This window comes from Mixophyes fleayi, chromosome 7 (assembly GCF_038048845.1).
Source record: "Mixophyes fleayi isolate aMixFle1 chromosome 7, aMixFle1.hap1, whole genome shotgun sequence".
NCBI classification, from domain to species: Eukaryota; Metazoa; Chordata; class Amphibia; order Anura; family Limnodynastidae; genus Mixophyes; species Mixophyes fleayi.
The window spans coordinates 103,389,937-103,403,760 of record NC_134408.1 but is presented as its reverse complement, the minus strand read 5'-3'; the positions used below and the strand labels follow the sequence as shown (position 1 = coordinate 103,403,760).

At 34.7% G+C, this 13,824-nt stretch overlaps 2 protein-coding genes across 2 annotated transcripts; both read left to right on the top strand.

Moving 5' to 3' along the window:
- The first annotated feature begins 555 nt into the window (after positions 1-555).
- On the top strand, positions 556-2,456 carry LOC142097013 (gamma-crystallin 2). The gene is made up of 3 exons (XM_075178626.1): positions 556-582; positions 936-1,178; positions 2,125-2,456. The coding sequence occupies exons 1-3, from the start codon at positions 574-576 to the stop codon at positions 2,398-2,400; spliced, it is 528 nt and encodes a 175-aa protein (XP_075034727.1). The 5' UTR covers positions 556-573; the 3' UTR covers positions 2,401-2,456.
- A 5,889-nt stretch (positions 2,457-8,345) lies between these two features.
- LOC142097012 (gamma-crystallin 2-like) lies at positions 8,346-10,195 on the top strand. The gene is made up of 3 exons (XM_075178624.1): positions 8,346-8,354; positions 8,595-8,837; positions 9,920-10,195. The coding sequence occupies exons 1-3, from the start codon at positions 8,346-8,348 to the stop codon at positions 10,193-10,195; spliced, it is 528 nt and encodes a 175-aa protein (XP_075034725.1).
- Positions 10,196-13,824: the final 3,629 nt, after the last annotated feature.

Sequence of the window (13,824 nt, the reverse complement as noted above, 5' to 3'; positions counted from 1 at the left end):
TGTGAGACTTGAACAATATCTTATGTAATATATATATTAAGCTATGCAAAATATGAAAGCATGCATGGCCAGTTCCACACATTCCTTTCTGTGTGTTCTTCAAACATTCTAGTAACTATGGAATTGAATGAGACACCCCTGGGAACACTACCGCTTTGGGTTCCATTTAACTCTTTAAATCTGCAATTAGCTATACTACATATGAACTACAAATTAAAAATGCAATCAATTTCATAATAATAATAATAATAGTAACAATAATAACACCCCAACTGCATAATAGGGAACAATATGTATGTTATCTTGATTGGCTCAACATTTTTAGAGATAGAGTGAGTGCCAGCTATAGGGAAAATAAGGTTAAAATTAAAATTAACATATAAAAAGCATATTTGATTCTAGTGTTTCTACTCCGTTCAGTGAAAATAGAATGCTCTGAGAAAATATCCCTTACTGGACAGAAAATGTTCTCTTTTGTTAGAATTCTGCAGATCGTGCATAGATAGTGATGTATATAAGAGCTACTGGGCAGTGTATTAGGTACTGGGAAATTGCACTCACAGTCCAGATAAAATGGGAAAGGTAAAAAAATTCAGTTTTAAAAATAGTTTTATACTTGGTATGTAAGAATCGCAATTAATGTACAATTGCTTTGATAGTAAATACATTTATTAGTGGTTATTTTTGGTGGGAGTGTACTACTATGTGTCACTATAATTTGAATTATTATAATTCTTTGCAATTTTGAAATGCTAGTACAAAAACACTTTCTGAGATTTAGTTTAAGAATAATGCACAATACTTTTTAGCCACAATGATATTAAATAACAACAACAAGTAAATACAGCTTAGTGGGGTTTTCATTAATAGACATCAGCTTTTGATAGGATTAGGTGGGATTTTTTGCATACTCAAAGAATCTGTTTTCATCTTAGATCATCTTCTACGAGGACAGAAACTTCCAAGGCCGCTGCTATGAATGCAGTGGTGACTGTGCTGACCTCCACTCCTACTTCAGCCGCTGTAATTCCATCCGAGTTGACAGTGGCTGCTGGATGCTATTTGAACGCCCTAATTACCTGGGCCACCAGTATTTTCTAAAGAAGGGAGAATATCCTGACTATCAGCAATGGATGGGATTCAGTGATTCCATCAGGTCTTGCAGAGTTATCCCTCAGGTGAGATAGACATTTTTGAGGCAATATGACAGCTACTTTTATCAGGAATCCTTCACAATTGTTCCATACTTGGACCATGTCTTTTTATTGTTAGGACTTTGAGGTTGGTGAATGCAATGTTTTAAATTTTATAAACTTAATGTTTTTAAAAGCTTGTTAATGATTTATTTACACCAGGGAATATCAACAGTACTACACAAATAAAGAGAAATCTAAACTGAAATTGTAAAATTGTAAAGATAATCCATGTAGGAATAGTGTCAGTATATTCTCAGCAATTCAATATTACATAACAAGTCATGTTCTTCTGATGAGGAACCTTCTGCACTTGTAACTGACATTTGCTGCTGCTTATATCTCCTCATATAACAAACACACAAACACACAAAAAAATTATATTTTAATTAATTTATTTATTAATTTATTTTATTTATTTGACTTTTGATGCCACACCATTAAGTTTGTGAGAGCTCATCATTGCAACTTAAATCAGAAAAAACTGTGATTTTAGAAATATAAAGCTCCCATTTGCCATGTTTAAAAGGATCGCACTGATAGATCATATATGGAGAGTTAATCAATATATGACTATTTTGATTTTTTACTAATGCTGCTTATGATAATTTTGTTATTTTTTGTTTATTAAAAATAGTAAAATATAGCCATCTACATAGTTGAGATGTGTTTATTTGCTTAGTTTATGTAGAATATCTTCTTTTGACAAGTTAAATGTTTCTGCTTTTCATACTGATTATAATTTTTGCATTTAGTTGACTATACAGCTTTAAAGTAGCTACTATTAGGTGTTTTGAATTGAGGGTAATAGGACCATATTATACCTATTTAATTTAGTAAAATGTTCATAAAAATGGCATCTAGCATATAAGGTTCAATTTTATTTCTAAGTATTATTTCAATGTTTAACTTTGTATTTTTGATAATATAGCAAAGAGGTCCCCACAAAATGATGATCTATGAAAAAGAAGAATTCAGAGGTCAAATGCTGGAGATTTTGGAAGATTGTCCCTCTGTCTTTGAGCTCTTTAAATACCATGATATCAACTCCTGCAAAGTGGTTGAAGGTCATTGGATCTTCTATGAGCAGCCCAACTACCGTGGAAGACAGTACTTCCTGAAGCCTGGAGAATACAGGCGCTTCAGTGACTGGGAAGCCCTCAATGCAAGAGTGAGTTCCATCAGAAGAGTCCAGGATGTCTGTTAAATGGACTGACATTAAAAGAGAGATAATGTTTTCCTCTTCATGACATAATAAATAATTGAAGCAATTGATCAGATTCAGAATGTCTGTTGTCTAATTTACATACTGGGAGAGTAATTAATCTTTAAGGCTTCCACTATTATGGCACTAAACCTTGACAACTGTTTTATATGCCATGGTTCTGAGAATGAAGGGAAACAACAGAAATATTACAATCGTATTAGTAATAAAATAGCAATTATGTAATCTCACTATAACTCATGTTTAACAGTAACAAAATCAAATTTTTGTCCTTTATAGTGATTTCAGCTTTACAGTTTTCCCTTTACACAATTGAATTCAATCTGCTTTTCTACAACTGTAAAGTGTTAACACTTTCTTCAAACCTATCTCACGTGTATCTAAACTGTCTTACACATTTCTGCATATTGTTCCACTCACATAACCCTTTTTGCTACCGATAATATCTATCCATTTTTTTAGGTTTAACATACCCCATACATCATGTTATAAAATTATAATTATTTATTTTATACAATATTATAAATTCACCTAAATTTCATAAAGTCATTGACAGGGTACATTTATTACACAGCTTTTTAATAACATATAGTCAATGAGTGCCTAACCATTATCAGTATAATGTTATTTGCCATTTCTTCCTCCCTCCCCAAAATCAATAATATGTGTTACAGCAATCTATGATAATAGAATGTACAAACAAGTCGATATACACAATCTAAAATGTTTACCTTGTATTCATGAGTGACATTGCAGTTGTAAGACTCTGCATATTTGACCATGCCCTTTGAATGAGGATATAGATCAAATTATTTCATTTAACAAATAATAGCATTTGTGATCAAGTATCAAGCGATCAAGCCTATAATAGTACGTATACTTTATTTAGGTAGCTATCCTTTTAGAGGAAAAGCATAGCTAAAATAGAGAGTGTTATAAATTAGATATCATACTGTAGTCACATGACCAACACATTCATTTCCATTGATATAGATCTCAAAATTCACATGAAGAAATTTATTTTCCAAAAATAAATACGGTGCTTTCCATTAAGACTAAAATAATACAACCCCATGTTTCCACTGCTAGTTTCTATGTGATGACTAGAGAACAAGTAAGTGCCTATTATCTTCTGCTATCTTCTGATTCTTCAAATTCATGTAATCACACTAGAAATGTTTGGATATTTGAGATTGCAAGGAATGAGGAACATGGAAGATGAACAAAGCGGAGTTTGATCCGTATCATAGTGAATAGAGATCAGTCTGAAGAACCAGATTGAAAATGCACACAGGATTCTTAACAAAATGAATAATGAACAAAGACACAATGGCCTAAAATAATGATTAAGTGATAATTTCTGTCCAATCATTGGCCACCTGAGGACCCAATATATCAGTAATATCTATGACATATAGTTTCTGCAATTTACAGAACAATAATATATTAAAGTAGGGTTTATATCACAACGTGGAGTATATTAGGGTGAATCTCTAGTCTACTAGCAGTGAATGGAAGTGTAAGGTTAATATAAAGGAACATAAAAATCTGTGTAGCAGTATTATTTATCAATAACAATAACAAAGGATCAAATCATTATTCATGCTTGTCATTTAAACAGAGGGTTCAAGTGTAAATTTTAAGGAAACAACAACTAGTAAAAATAAATAAATACACTAGTTCCCATAATAAGTTTTTTAGTATGAGAAACAGACTTTATTTCACATTTTTAAGGTATTATTGCTTATACAATCTGCTCTTCTTGTTTTTTTGGGTAAGGATTGAGCATTTATTCAACATTGCCCTGATGATCATGGCTTTCACAGTGAATTTTCAGTCATTGAAGTGTATTTACATGAGTCAACTGATTACAAATAAACTATCATAGCACAACTAGTTTAAAGTAAAACAGTTTTAAAAAGTTGGTATAATGATTAAACATTTGTTTCTCTTAAAATAAAAAAAGTGATACTCCACCTAAATAAAAGTCAAGTAGTTGAAGAATTATTTGTCTGACTTGCTTGAATGACAGAACAGAGGTGTTTACTCCCAAAAAAAATAAATACATAACTTAATCAGTGAATGCTGCCTTATTTATGTGAGTGTGTACAGTCATGGTCTAAGGTTTTTTCAGAATGACACTAGTATTGATTTTAACAAAGTTTTCTGCTTCAGTGTTGTTAGACCTTTTTGTCGTATGTTGCTATGGGATACTGAAGTAAAATAACAAGCATTTGATAAGTGTCAAAGGCTTTTATTGGCAATTACATTAAGTTTATGCAAACAGTCAATATTTGCAGTGTTTACACTTATTTTTGATGACCTCTGCAATTCACCCTGGCATGCTGTCAATCAACTTCTGGGCCACATACTGACTGATGGCCGCCCATTCTTGCCTAATCAATGCTTGGAGTTTGTCAAAATTTGTGAATTTTTGGTTGACCACCTGCCTCTTGAGGATTGACCACAAGTTCTCAATAGGATTAAGGTCTGGGGAGTTTCCTGGCTATGGACCCTAAATTTTGATGTTTTGATCCTCGAGCCACGTAGTTATAACTTTTTCCTTACGGCTTCATCTTACTGGAAAAGGATTTGTTTGTCACCAAATTGTTCTTTGATGGTTAAGAGAAGTTACTCTTGGACGATGGTTTGGTGCCATTCTTTACTCATGGCTGTGTTCTTAGGCAAAATTGTGAGTGATCCCAGTCCCTTGGCTGAGAAACAACCCCACACATGAATGGTCTCAGGATGCTTTACTGTTAGCATAACACTGTACTGATAGTAGTGCTCAACTTTCTCTGGACAAGTGTTTTTCCAGATGCCCCAAACAATCTGAAAGGGGATTCATCAGAGAAAATTACTTTAGCCCAGTTCTCAGCAGTCCAATCCCTGTACCTTTTGCAGACTATCAGTCTGTCCCTGATGTTTTTCCTGGAGAGAAGTGGCTTCTTTGCTGATCTTATTGACACTAGGCCATCCTCCAAAAGTCTTCACTTCACTGTGCACGCAGATGCACTCACACCTGTCTGCTGCCATTACTGAGCAAACACTGCACTGGGGAGTCCCAAACCCGCAGCTGAATCAACTTTAGGAGATGGTTCTGGTGCTTGCTGGACGTTTTTGAGCATCCTGACGCCTTCTTCACAACTATTCAACCTCTCTCCTTGAAGTTCTTGATGATCCAATAAATGGTTGATTTAGGTGCAATCTTGCTAGCTGCAATATCCTTGATTGTGAAGCCCATTTTGTGCAAAGCAATGATGACTGCACATGTTTCCTTGCAAATAACCATGGTTAACAGAGGAAGAACAATGATTTCAAGCACTATCCTCCTTTTAAAGCTTCCAGTCTGTTGTTCTAACTCAATCAGCATGACAGAGTGATCTCCAGCCTTGTCCTTGTCAACACTCTCACCTGTGTAAACGAGAGAATCATTGACCTGATGTCAGCTGGTCCTTTTGTGGCAGGACTGAAATGCAGTGGAATTGTTGTTTTTGGGATAAAGTTCATTGTCATGGCAAAGAGGGACTTTGAAATTAATTGTAACTCATTTGATCACTCATGACATTTTGGATGATATGCAAATTGCCAAAAATTGAGGCAGCAGACTTTGTGAAAAATAATATTTGTGCCATTCTCAAAACTTTTGGCCATGACTGTTGTCATTGATTAAAAATAAAACACCAGTTGACAGCAACAACCTCCTTTTTATTATACTACACTATTTGAAAATAGACAATCAGAGCAGAGCAAGTCTCATATAGCAAACTGTTGTTTGCTTTCAGGATATATCTAGTGCTATATAGACCACTTTGAATGAAGGAATCTTTGTAGCTCCTAATCTGCAAAAGCTGTAGATCTGCTGCTCTGCCATAACAAGGACAAACAGTGAGATTACCCAGAGTGCTAACCCGAGGGGGTCAACATTCGCCCATACTTCAGACCTTAGGGGCATCAGAATATGGTGGTGCAACTTAGCAGCACCACAATTCAGCACCTGACAGACAACAAATGAAAGGGCCAGCTCCTGGCTCCCTGCAGCTTTGTGACGACACAACACTGTCAGTGAAGAGGGGCCAAGAGAAGCCAGGAAGGCAGAAAGGAGGCAAAGAAGAAAGTAGAAGCAGGGAAGCAGGCAAGAAGAGAAAAGTAGAAAATGTATTATATTACATCAATGAGAATGGGGGGGGAATTGACTGAAGAGAAGAGCAAGGAGATGTGGCTGGGGAGACTTGGTTGGATAAAATAGAGAAGAGAGGGGGCTGAAGAAAATGGGTGAGAGGGGGCTGGGGGAAATTAGGGGTAGACATGGCTGTATAAAAGGGGGTGGAAATGGCAGGAGAAAACGGGGGAGATGTGGCTGGAGAGAAAATGGGGGATAGTAGGTTGGAAAGAACAAGGGAGTGATAGGGGATGGAGAGAACAAGCGGGGAAAGAGGGGCTAGAGAGAACATGGGGGAATTCATGGGGCTGGTGGTTGGAGAAAAAGGGGAATTTTCTTTGTGGTACATAAATATATGCTACATAAATACTATAACACATAAGCAATTTAATATAACCATGACCATAACCATGACATTTACTCCTGCAATGTGCTGGAAGGATACTGGATATTTTATGAGCAGCCCAACTACAGAGGACGCCAGTATTACCTAAAACCTGGAGAGTACAGGAGCTGGTGGCAGGGGAATATGTTTGGTTTATTAGAAGGGAATGCTATAAATTTAATGTTAGGGCTGGTTGGGAGGAAAGAGGTTTATTTATTAAATGTAAACACTATAAAGTTGTCAGGCTGCTTAGGAGAAAGGACTAATATGAGTGCTATTACTAGGCATATTTATTAAATGTGAATTCTACCAATTAAATACTGGGGCTAATTGGGTGGAAGGAGACCACGCCCAATAATACTCATTCCTAAATTCGAATCTTTCATAAGCTCCATCAAAACCCACTATTTCACTTGCCTACCTGGGCCCATAATAAGACTAATCCCTCTGTATGCTGCACCTGCCCCTTTCATTTTACTTTATTGTCTCTGTTTACTACCCTAGTCCTCTTAATGTTAACTCTCACAAGTTTGGCCCTCTCTACCTCGTATTTCCTCATTCTCTCTGTAATGTTTTCTTTGTTAGTATCTTTAGTTATATCTTCTTGTGTAGCTGTTTCCACGAAAGTCTCTTGTATTTATTTCTATTGATTCCATTTTTTCTCTTGTTCCTTACCTGTTTGTAGTTTTTCTGCTTATTGTTTGCTAATTGTGCAGTGCTGTGGATTCTGTTGCACCATATAAATAAATTATGATGATGATGAGTAGACAAGTCACTGTTTCACACAATATCTCTTATGTGTTATATCTGCGTGCTCCAATATATTTATTACATTAGTATATTTGAGCAAAAAAATAGTATGCCTGTTTATTGCAAATCCAGAGCACCGTTAAAATGCAAGACCTCTAGCTTGAAAACATAGCTATACAGTGCAGTAAGTTTGCTATGCTTTTTTCTTAGTAAACAATAAAAGCATCAAGTAAACAATAGAACTTACTTTATATAACTGTTTTTTCTGTTTCCAGACCAACAAACTTGTTTTTTTTGCTGATATCTCATCCTAGCCTATATTATGCTAACTATTTATACCACTGTCATCATTGCATTTCATTGGAAGGTAAACAGAATTCTATTCAAACTGGTACCCTACAAACTGGCACCCTGGCACCATGTATTATCAATGACACACAAACAAAAAAAACAGTAACAACAAAAATAGTAAACAATGATAATACACTATAGAATGAAAAGAACTATACATTATCCTTACTGAGCAGAAAGTTTTGTTTGGTTTATGCAGCTTTGGCAGTCCATGAGATATATAAAGTGGCTGCCAGGCCAGTTTACTCCAAACACTGAGGTGTTACGTTACTGAGAAAAATGGGGAAGGTAATTTTTTTTTCTTATTATAATATGTGTAATATATAAATTGATCACCTTTCATTCCCGTTTCACAATTCCAGACCAGAAAATTTAATAGATATGAACAATGGAAAATGTTCATGTACTGATGTAGTATAATCTGTGCCTCTGATAACTGGAGTAACTGAGAAGATTGGTGGTACTTAGTATAATTAGATTTATGTATAATAATCTCACATTTAATCAAAATTATTTCTTACATTTTAGATAATCTTCTATGAAGAGAGGGACTTTCAAGGACGTTCCTACGACTGCAGCAGTGACCATAGTGATTTAAGGTCTTACTTTAGTCGATGTAATTCAGCTCGAGTTTTAAATGGTTGTTGGATAATTTATGAGCGTGCAGGTTACACAGGTTTTCAGTATTACCTGAAACGAGGCGATTACCCAGACTACCAAAATTGGATGGGTTACAGTGACTCTATTAAGTCCTGCCGCATAATCCCACAGGTATGATATGGAAATTATTTTTCATTTTTTTTGTATATTTATATATATATTGTGTTCTATTAAAAATAACATTGATTTATCTCAAGAATTTGGTATGCGAGCATATTCTAACTGTTTTTATTTCTAACATAAAGAGGAAGAGAATATATGTAAGTTATGAAAAAATATTAGCCCCCTATTAATTGCAACAATTTAGTAACTTATGAAACATATGTAATCTAATATCAATTAGGCTGTTAAGAAAATGTTTATGAAACTATTGACCCTACTCCAGCCCAATGTATGCTGAGCATTGAAATGCACTACAAGCAAAATTATTATGTTATTATGCTCTATTCATTTTAATATTAATATTAAAATGAATATTAATATTAATATATTAATATTATTAATATTGACAAATTATGACTACTTGAGGGGTTGAATTAACAAAAGGTTAATCATAAAAATGTTTATTTGAGGATGCCTTTTAAAAAATACAATTTACTTATGGTATTAAAATATTGCAATTTAACCTATTTATCTTTTGGCTAAATTACAGTTTCATTGTTTTCATAACATTGTATTTGGCAGTGAAATCTTGTTACACCTATCCCTATAGTACACCATAAAATATATAAAGTAAATATGCAAGAGTATAGACTATATAGTACAGTATAGTATAATATAGAAATGGTATAGAGTAACCTAAAAAGCAAGCTAGCTAAACTGCAAAGTAGAGTGTTAGTTCACTAATACTACCAATATGAAACTCACGCATGTTGTTTTACATAACTGGCACTTTCAATTTACAAAAGTGTTTCAGGGAGTCACAAGCCACAAGTTGTAAGACACAGGGTCAAAGGTTTTTTTTATTTTTTTTTATTTTTTAGAACTGCAGAATGGGATAAGAAAGTTTATTTTTAGTGCAGAACGTGTTAATTACCAATGCACGGCTATGCTTTGTATATTAAATGGAGGATATTAATAATAAAATGTATTTCATTATCTTTTTATAATAGGTCTGGTATTAATCAATAATTTGGATTTTCTTTATTCTAACATCCATTTGAATTATTGCATTTTTATTTTTTTTGTTTTAGTATCATGATTCTTACAGGATCAGGCTACACGAAAAGGAAACCTTCAAAGGTGAGATGATGGAGTTCAGTGAAGACTGCCCTCATGTGTTTGAAAAATTCCATCACCATGACATTTACTCCTGCAATGTGCTGGAAGGATACTGGATATTTTATGAGCAGCCCAACTACAGAGGACGCCAGTATTACCTAAAACCTGGAGAGTACAGGAGATACATTGACTGGGGTGGATTAAATGGCAGAGTGAGCTCTTTCCGTCGTGTCATAAATTTCCTCTAGATAATGGTGGAAAGTATATATGCTTATAGTACAAACAAGTGAATAAAAATTTGCTTAATTAACAATTTGTAATGGTTGTTCATTTATTGGAAGAGTACAATGTTGGAACTTATAATTAGAAATATTTGACAGCACTGTTATTTCTAATGTAGGCCAGGGCAGATTTGACCCATTTTGCTGCCTGATGTGAATTATATGTGAATTATAAATTGAAGTCAAACCCTTATTCCCCACACAAATGAAATCACCACCACATTTTCAATTACTAACCCTACACATTTTATACAAATCTTAATACACCCAAACACATATATACTGCTTATTTACATTTATCAACTGTGGGGTAACAGGACATATTAGAGTCATACTCTTGAACACTATTCCACAGATGCATTTTTAGTAACCTAAAAAATCCCAAACATACCTGAATGTATAGTATGTGTGATGTTATCAATTCTCAGGTACAGATTTATAATCAATCATTAGCTAACACTAGGTACACACTGGAGGTTTTTCATCAATTATCGGAACAATCACCCGATAAATGACCGCGCAGCTATATTTCGCATTAGTGTGTATACTTACACAATGAACGACAGTCGTTCCAAAGTGCCAATTGTCGTTTCATTTGGTTGGTCATACTGTTTAATAATCTCTTTCCAATCACCTCCCGATCATGTAGTGTGTATGCATTCATGATCACGATCTCCATAGAGTTTACAGAATCATGGTATTTTCAGCCGATGCTGGCAATGAACATGTTGTAATGTTCATCTTGTCATTTCCAATAAATACTGTCCAATTCGATTAATGTGGTTCCAACGCACAAAGAGATTTAATACCAAAAGATAGCAGAATTACAGCAAACCATGATGATGCATAAAATGGTATAACATAATTTAGGAAAGTACAACCGAATACGTTACGCAAGTGCTCTCTGGGCTTAGGCCCAGGTTTAGTCTTGTAGTCTGCAGTCATATAGAATTTAATACTGACCCAGGGCGTGCTTATATACAATTTGAGTTTCCATAAACAGTGATGATGTCACGAAAATACACAAATAACTCTAAGTGAGGTCTTCATTGGTCCAGAATTAACGGTGTTTCAGTAGACTGCTGGTCATAGGTCAGTTCATTTGATCTCTCTCCAAAGGAGGGGGCAACTTACTCCAACTGTTGCCTATGTGTCTTCCCACCGAAAAACCAGTTTAAACAAAGTGCTTTTGAGTATTAATCTAATACAATTCATAACTTGTGATCGCAATATGCAATCACTTCCCTATTGACACCAGATTTCAGCTAGTAAAATATAGATTAATATGAGTCCAAACTCCACCCATTTCTGTGGATCTGAACCATAGTTACATTTACTGTAGTATTATCTATGTATAAATAATCTCTAATACATTTACTAATAAATGAATGTGGATTGGAACTTTAAAAATGTTTACTATTTATAAAATGTAAGTGTGAATGTGAGTGTGTGATGTTCAACCGGGCAATTGCGTTATTCACCCTGTTATGACGTAGCATACTAATCGCAATCCCACGGTAAAACAGTATTAATCAATTTTGCCTACTTCATCCAATTATTTGACTTCCACAATGTCATAGTGACTAATTGTAGAGAGTGCTGTAGAAGGAACAATTTGTTAGTTCGTTCTGAGACTAATTATTTTGTTTCAGAGGCACAGAAGCTAACAAAATTCGTTTGGACATTTTGAATAGCTATAACAAGGCGGTTGAACAGTGTAATAGCAATGAATGAATGAATGCATATTATGCTGTCATTCTCTAAATGACTATAAGACCAGATGAAGAGCACAGCTCTGAAGGTAAATCGTGTGTAGTGTGTATGCATGAATCGCCCAACCAGTCGAACCTTCAGTCGTAGGTACAATCGTTGTAGATAACAGATTGGTCGGAAAATTATCCAATGTGTACCTAGCCTAAGGCAGGAGGGAGAGACCAGTGTATGAGAGAGGCTTAATGATTGTTCAAGTGCCTATTTTAACTTTATCCTCTAGGGTATATTCACAAGTGATAATGGGAGCAAAAGCATTATTCCTGCCAATAAGATAAGAATTTGACTGGTATACAAACACAGATACAAACTATAACTACAGAGATTCTATAAGAATGCAAAGGTGTTAGGTACAACATTAGACTTCAGAAAGATTGCTTTATCTGTCCTCTCTATTCTGCGAAAAGATACATCTTGTTGTCATTCTTATTACACAAAGGTCTGACAAACTGATACTGAGTTAATTAGAATACACTGACTCTATTACACAGCTTTAAGATAAAGAAAAGGGGTAAGACAGATTAGCCTCTTATGGCAGAAACTTGAACATAGAGTTTGATCTTATTCAGGAACTTGGTAATCAACAGTTGGGACAATACTTCTCTGAAGTTTGAGAAGAGATAGGTATTGCAACTTATTAACCTTGAACTATGTTACACCGCATTATTATGATGACTACCACAAAAAGGACCCCGTAGAAACATTATGAGACACTGCAGAAATACCAGTCACGAATGTATACTTCAACATAACTTCATCAATAATAAACCAAACAATACTAAATAAATAGTGTTGGTTGGTCACGAAAATTGTTTAAGATTTGTGAAAATTTGGCTCCCTGCAATTAATGTTGCAGTTACTGATAGTGCATCTGGGGCGGCACATGCACTGCACCGTCCTGGCAATCACTAACTACGTGTGATTCTGGGTCGTGAGGTGTCTGCACTCTGCACAACCAATAACTGAGCTGGAGTGGAAAAGAACTGGATTGTGCAACCACTTCTGTGAGGTCCTCAGAGACTCCAGGTGATGGCTGGCTGCAGATTAAACATGTCAGGCAGAGGGTTGCTGGATTCTATATCTTTCAGGCATGGAATATGTTTGGAGAGCCCTGTGTCCTACACTTAATGATAAGTCTTCAGTCACAGAAAAGAAAAGCTTATAGGAAAGAACTCTGAGGCAACTATAAATCATGATGGATGAGGTGGTCCAACAGCACTAACATTACAAAAAGACGTAAAGTAGAGTACATTTTTATTTTTTTCTTACAGTCTCTGGCCTGTTTCATCAAGGAACGCAAAACAAATGAATTGTACGTTTTTTAAAAAAAATGCATGTACATCAGGCATTCGCACGTCCATGTTCAGTTTAGAACATAAACAGGTGTGCAATTTCTTCCTTGCACTCATGTTTTATTATCATAGTTATTTTCATAATTACCATACTAACCCTGCTTATTAACGCTTTGTCTGATGCAGTATATATGCTGCTTGAATATTGCCTGATGGAAAAAATGAATATGCAACATACCTCTAATGTACAAATGTACATTGGTACACATTTTCTTTACAAAAATAAAATATACAGACACAATTTTTTTATATATACATTTTTTTATAATAAATTTAAATAACACAAAATCAAAAGTAAAATATTATTTTTGCAAGATTTCAACATTTTATTTCTTGATTGTTTTCGATCAACAGAGGGCAAGTGGTATTTGTTCGTCACCTGGGAAAAAAACAAAACCATTCTTTTACAATCGCAATCTTATGAAAGTTTGTAAACATATCTTAGCTCTATGGATGTGATTTGTTCATATATTT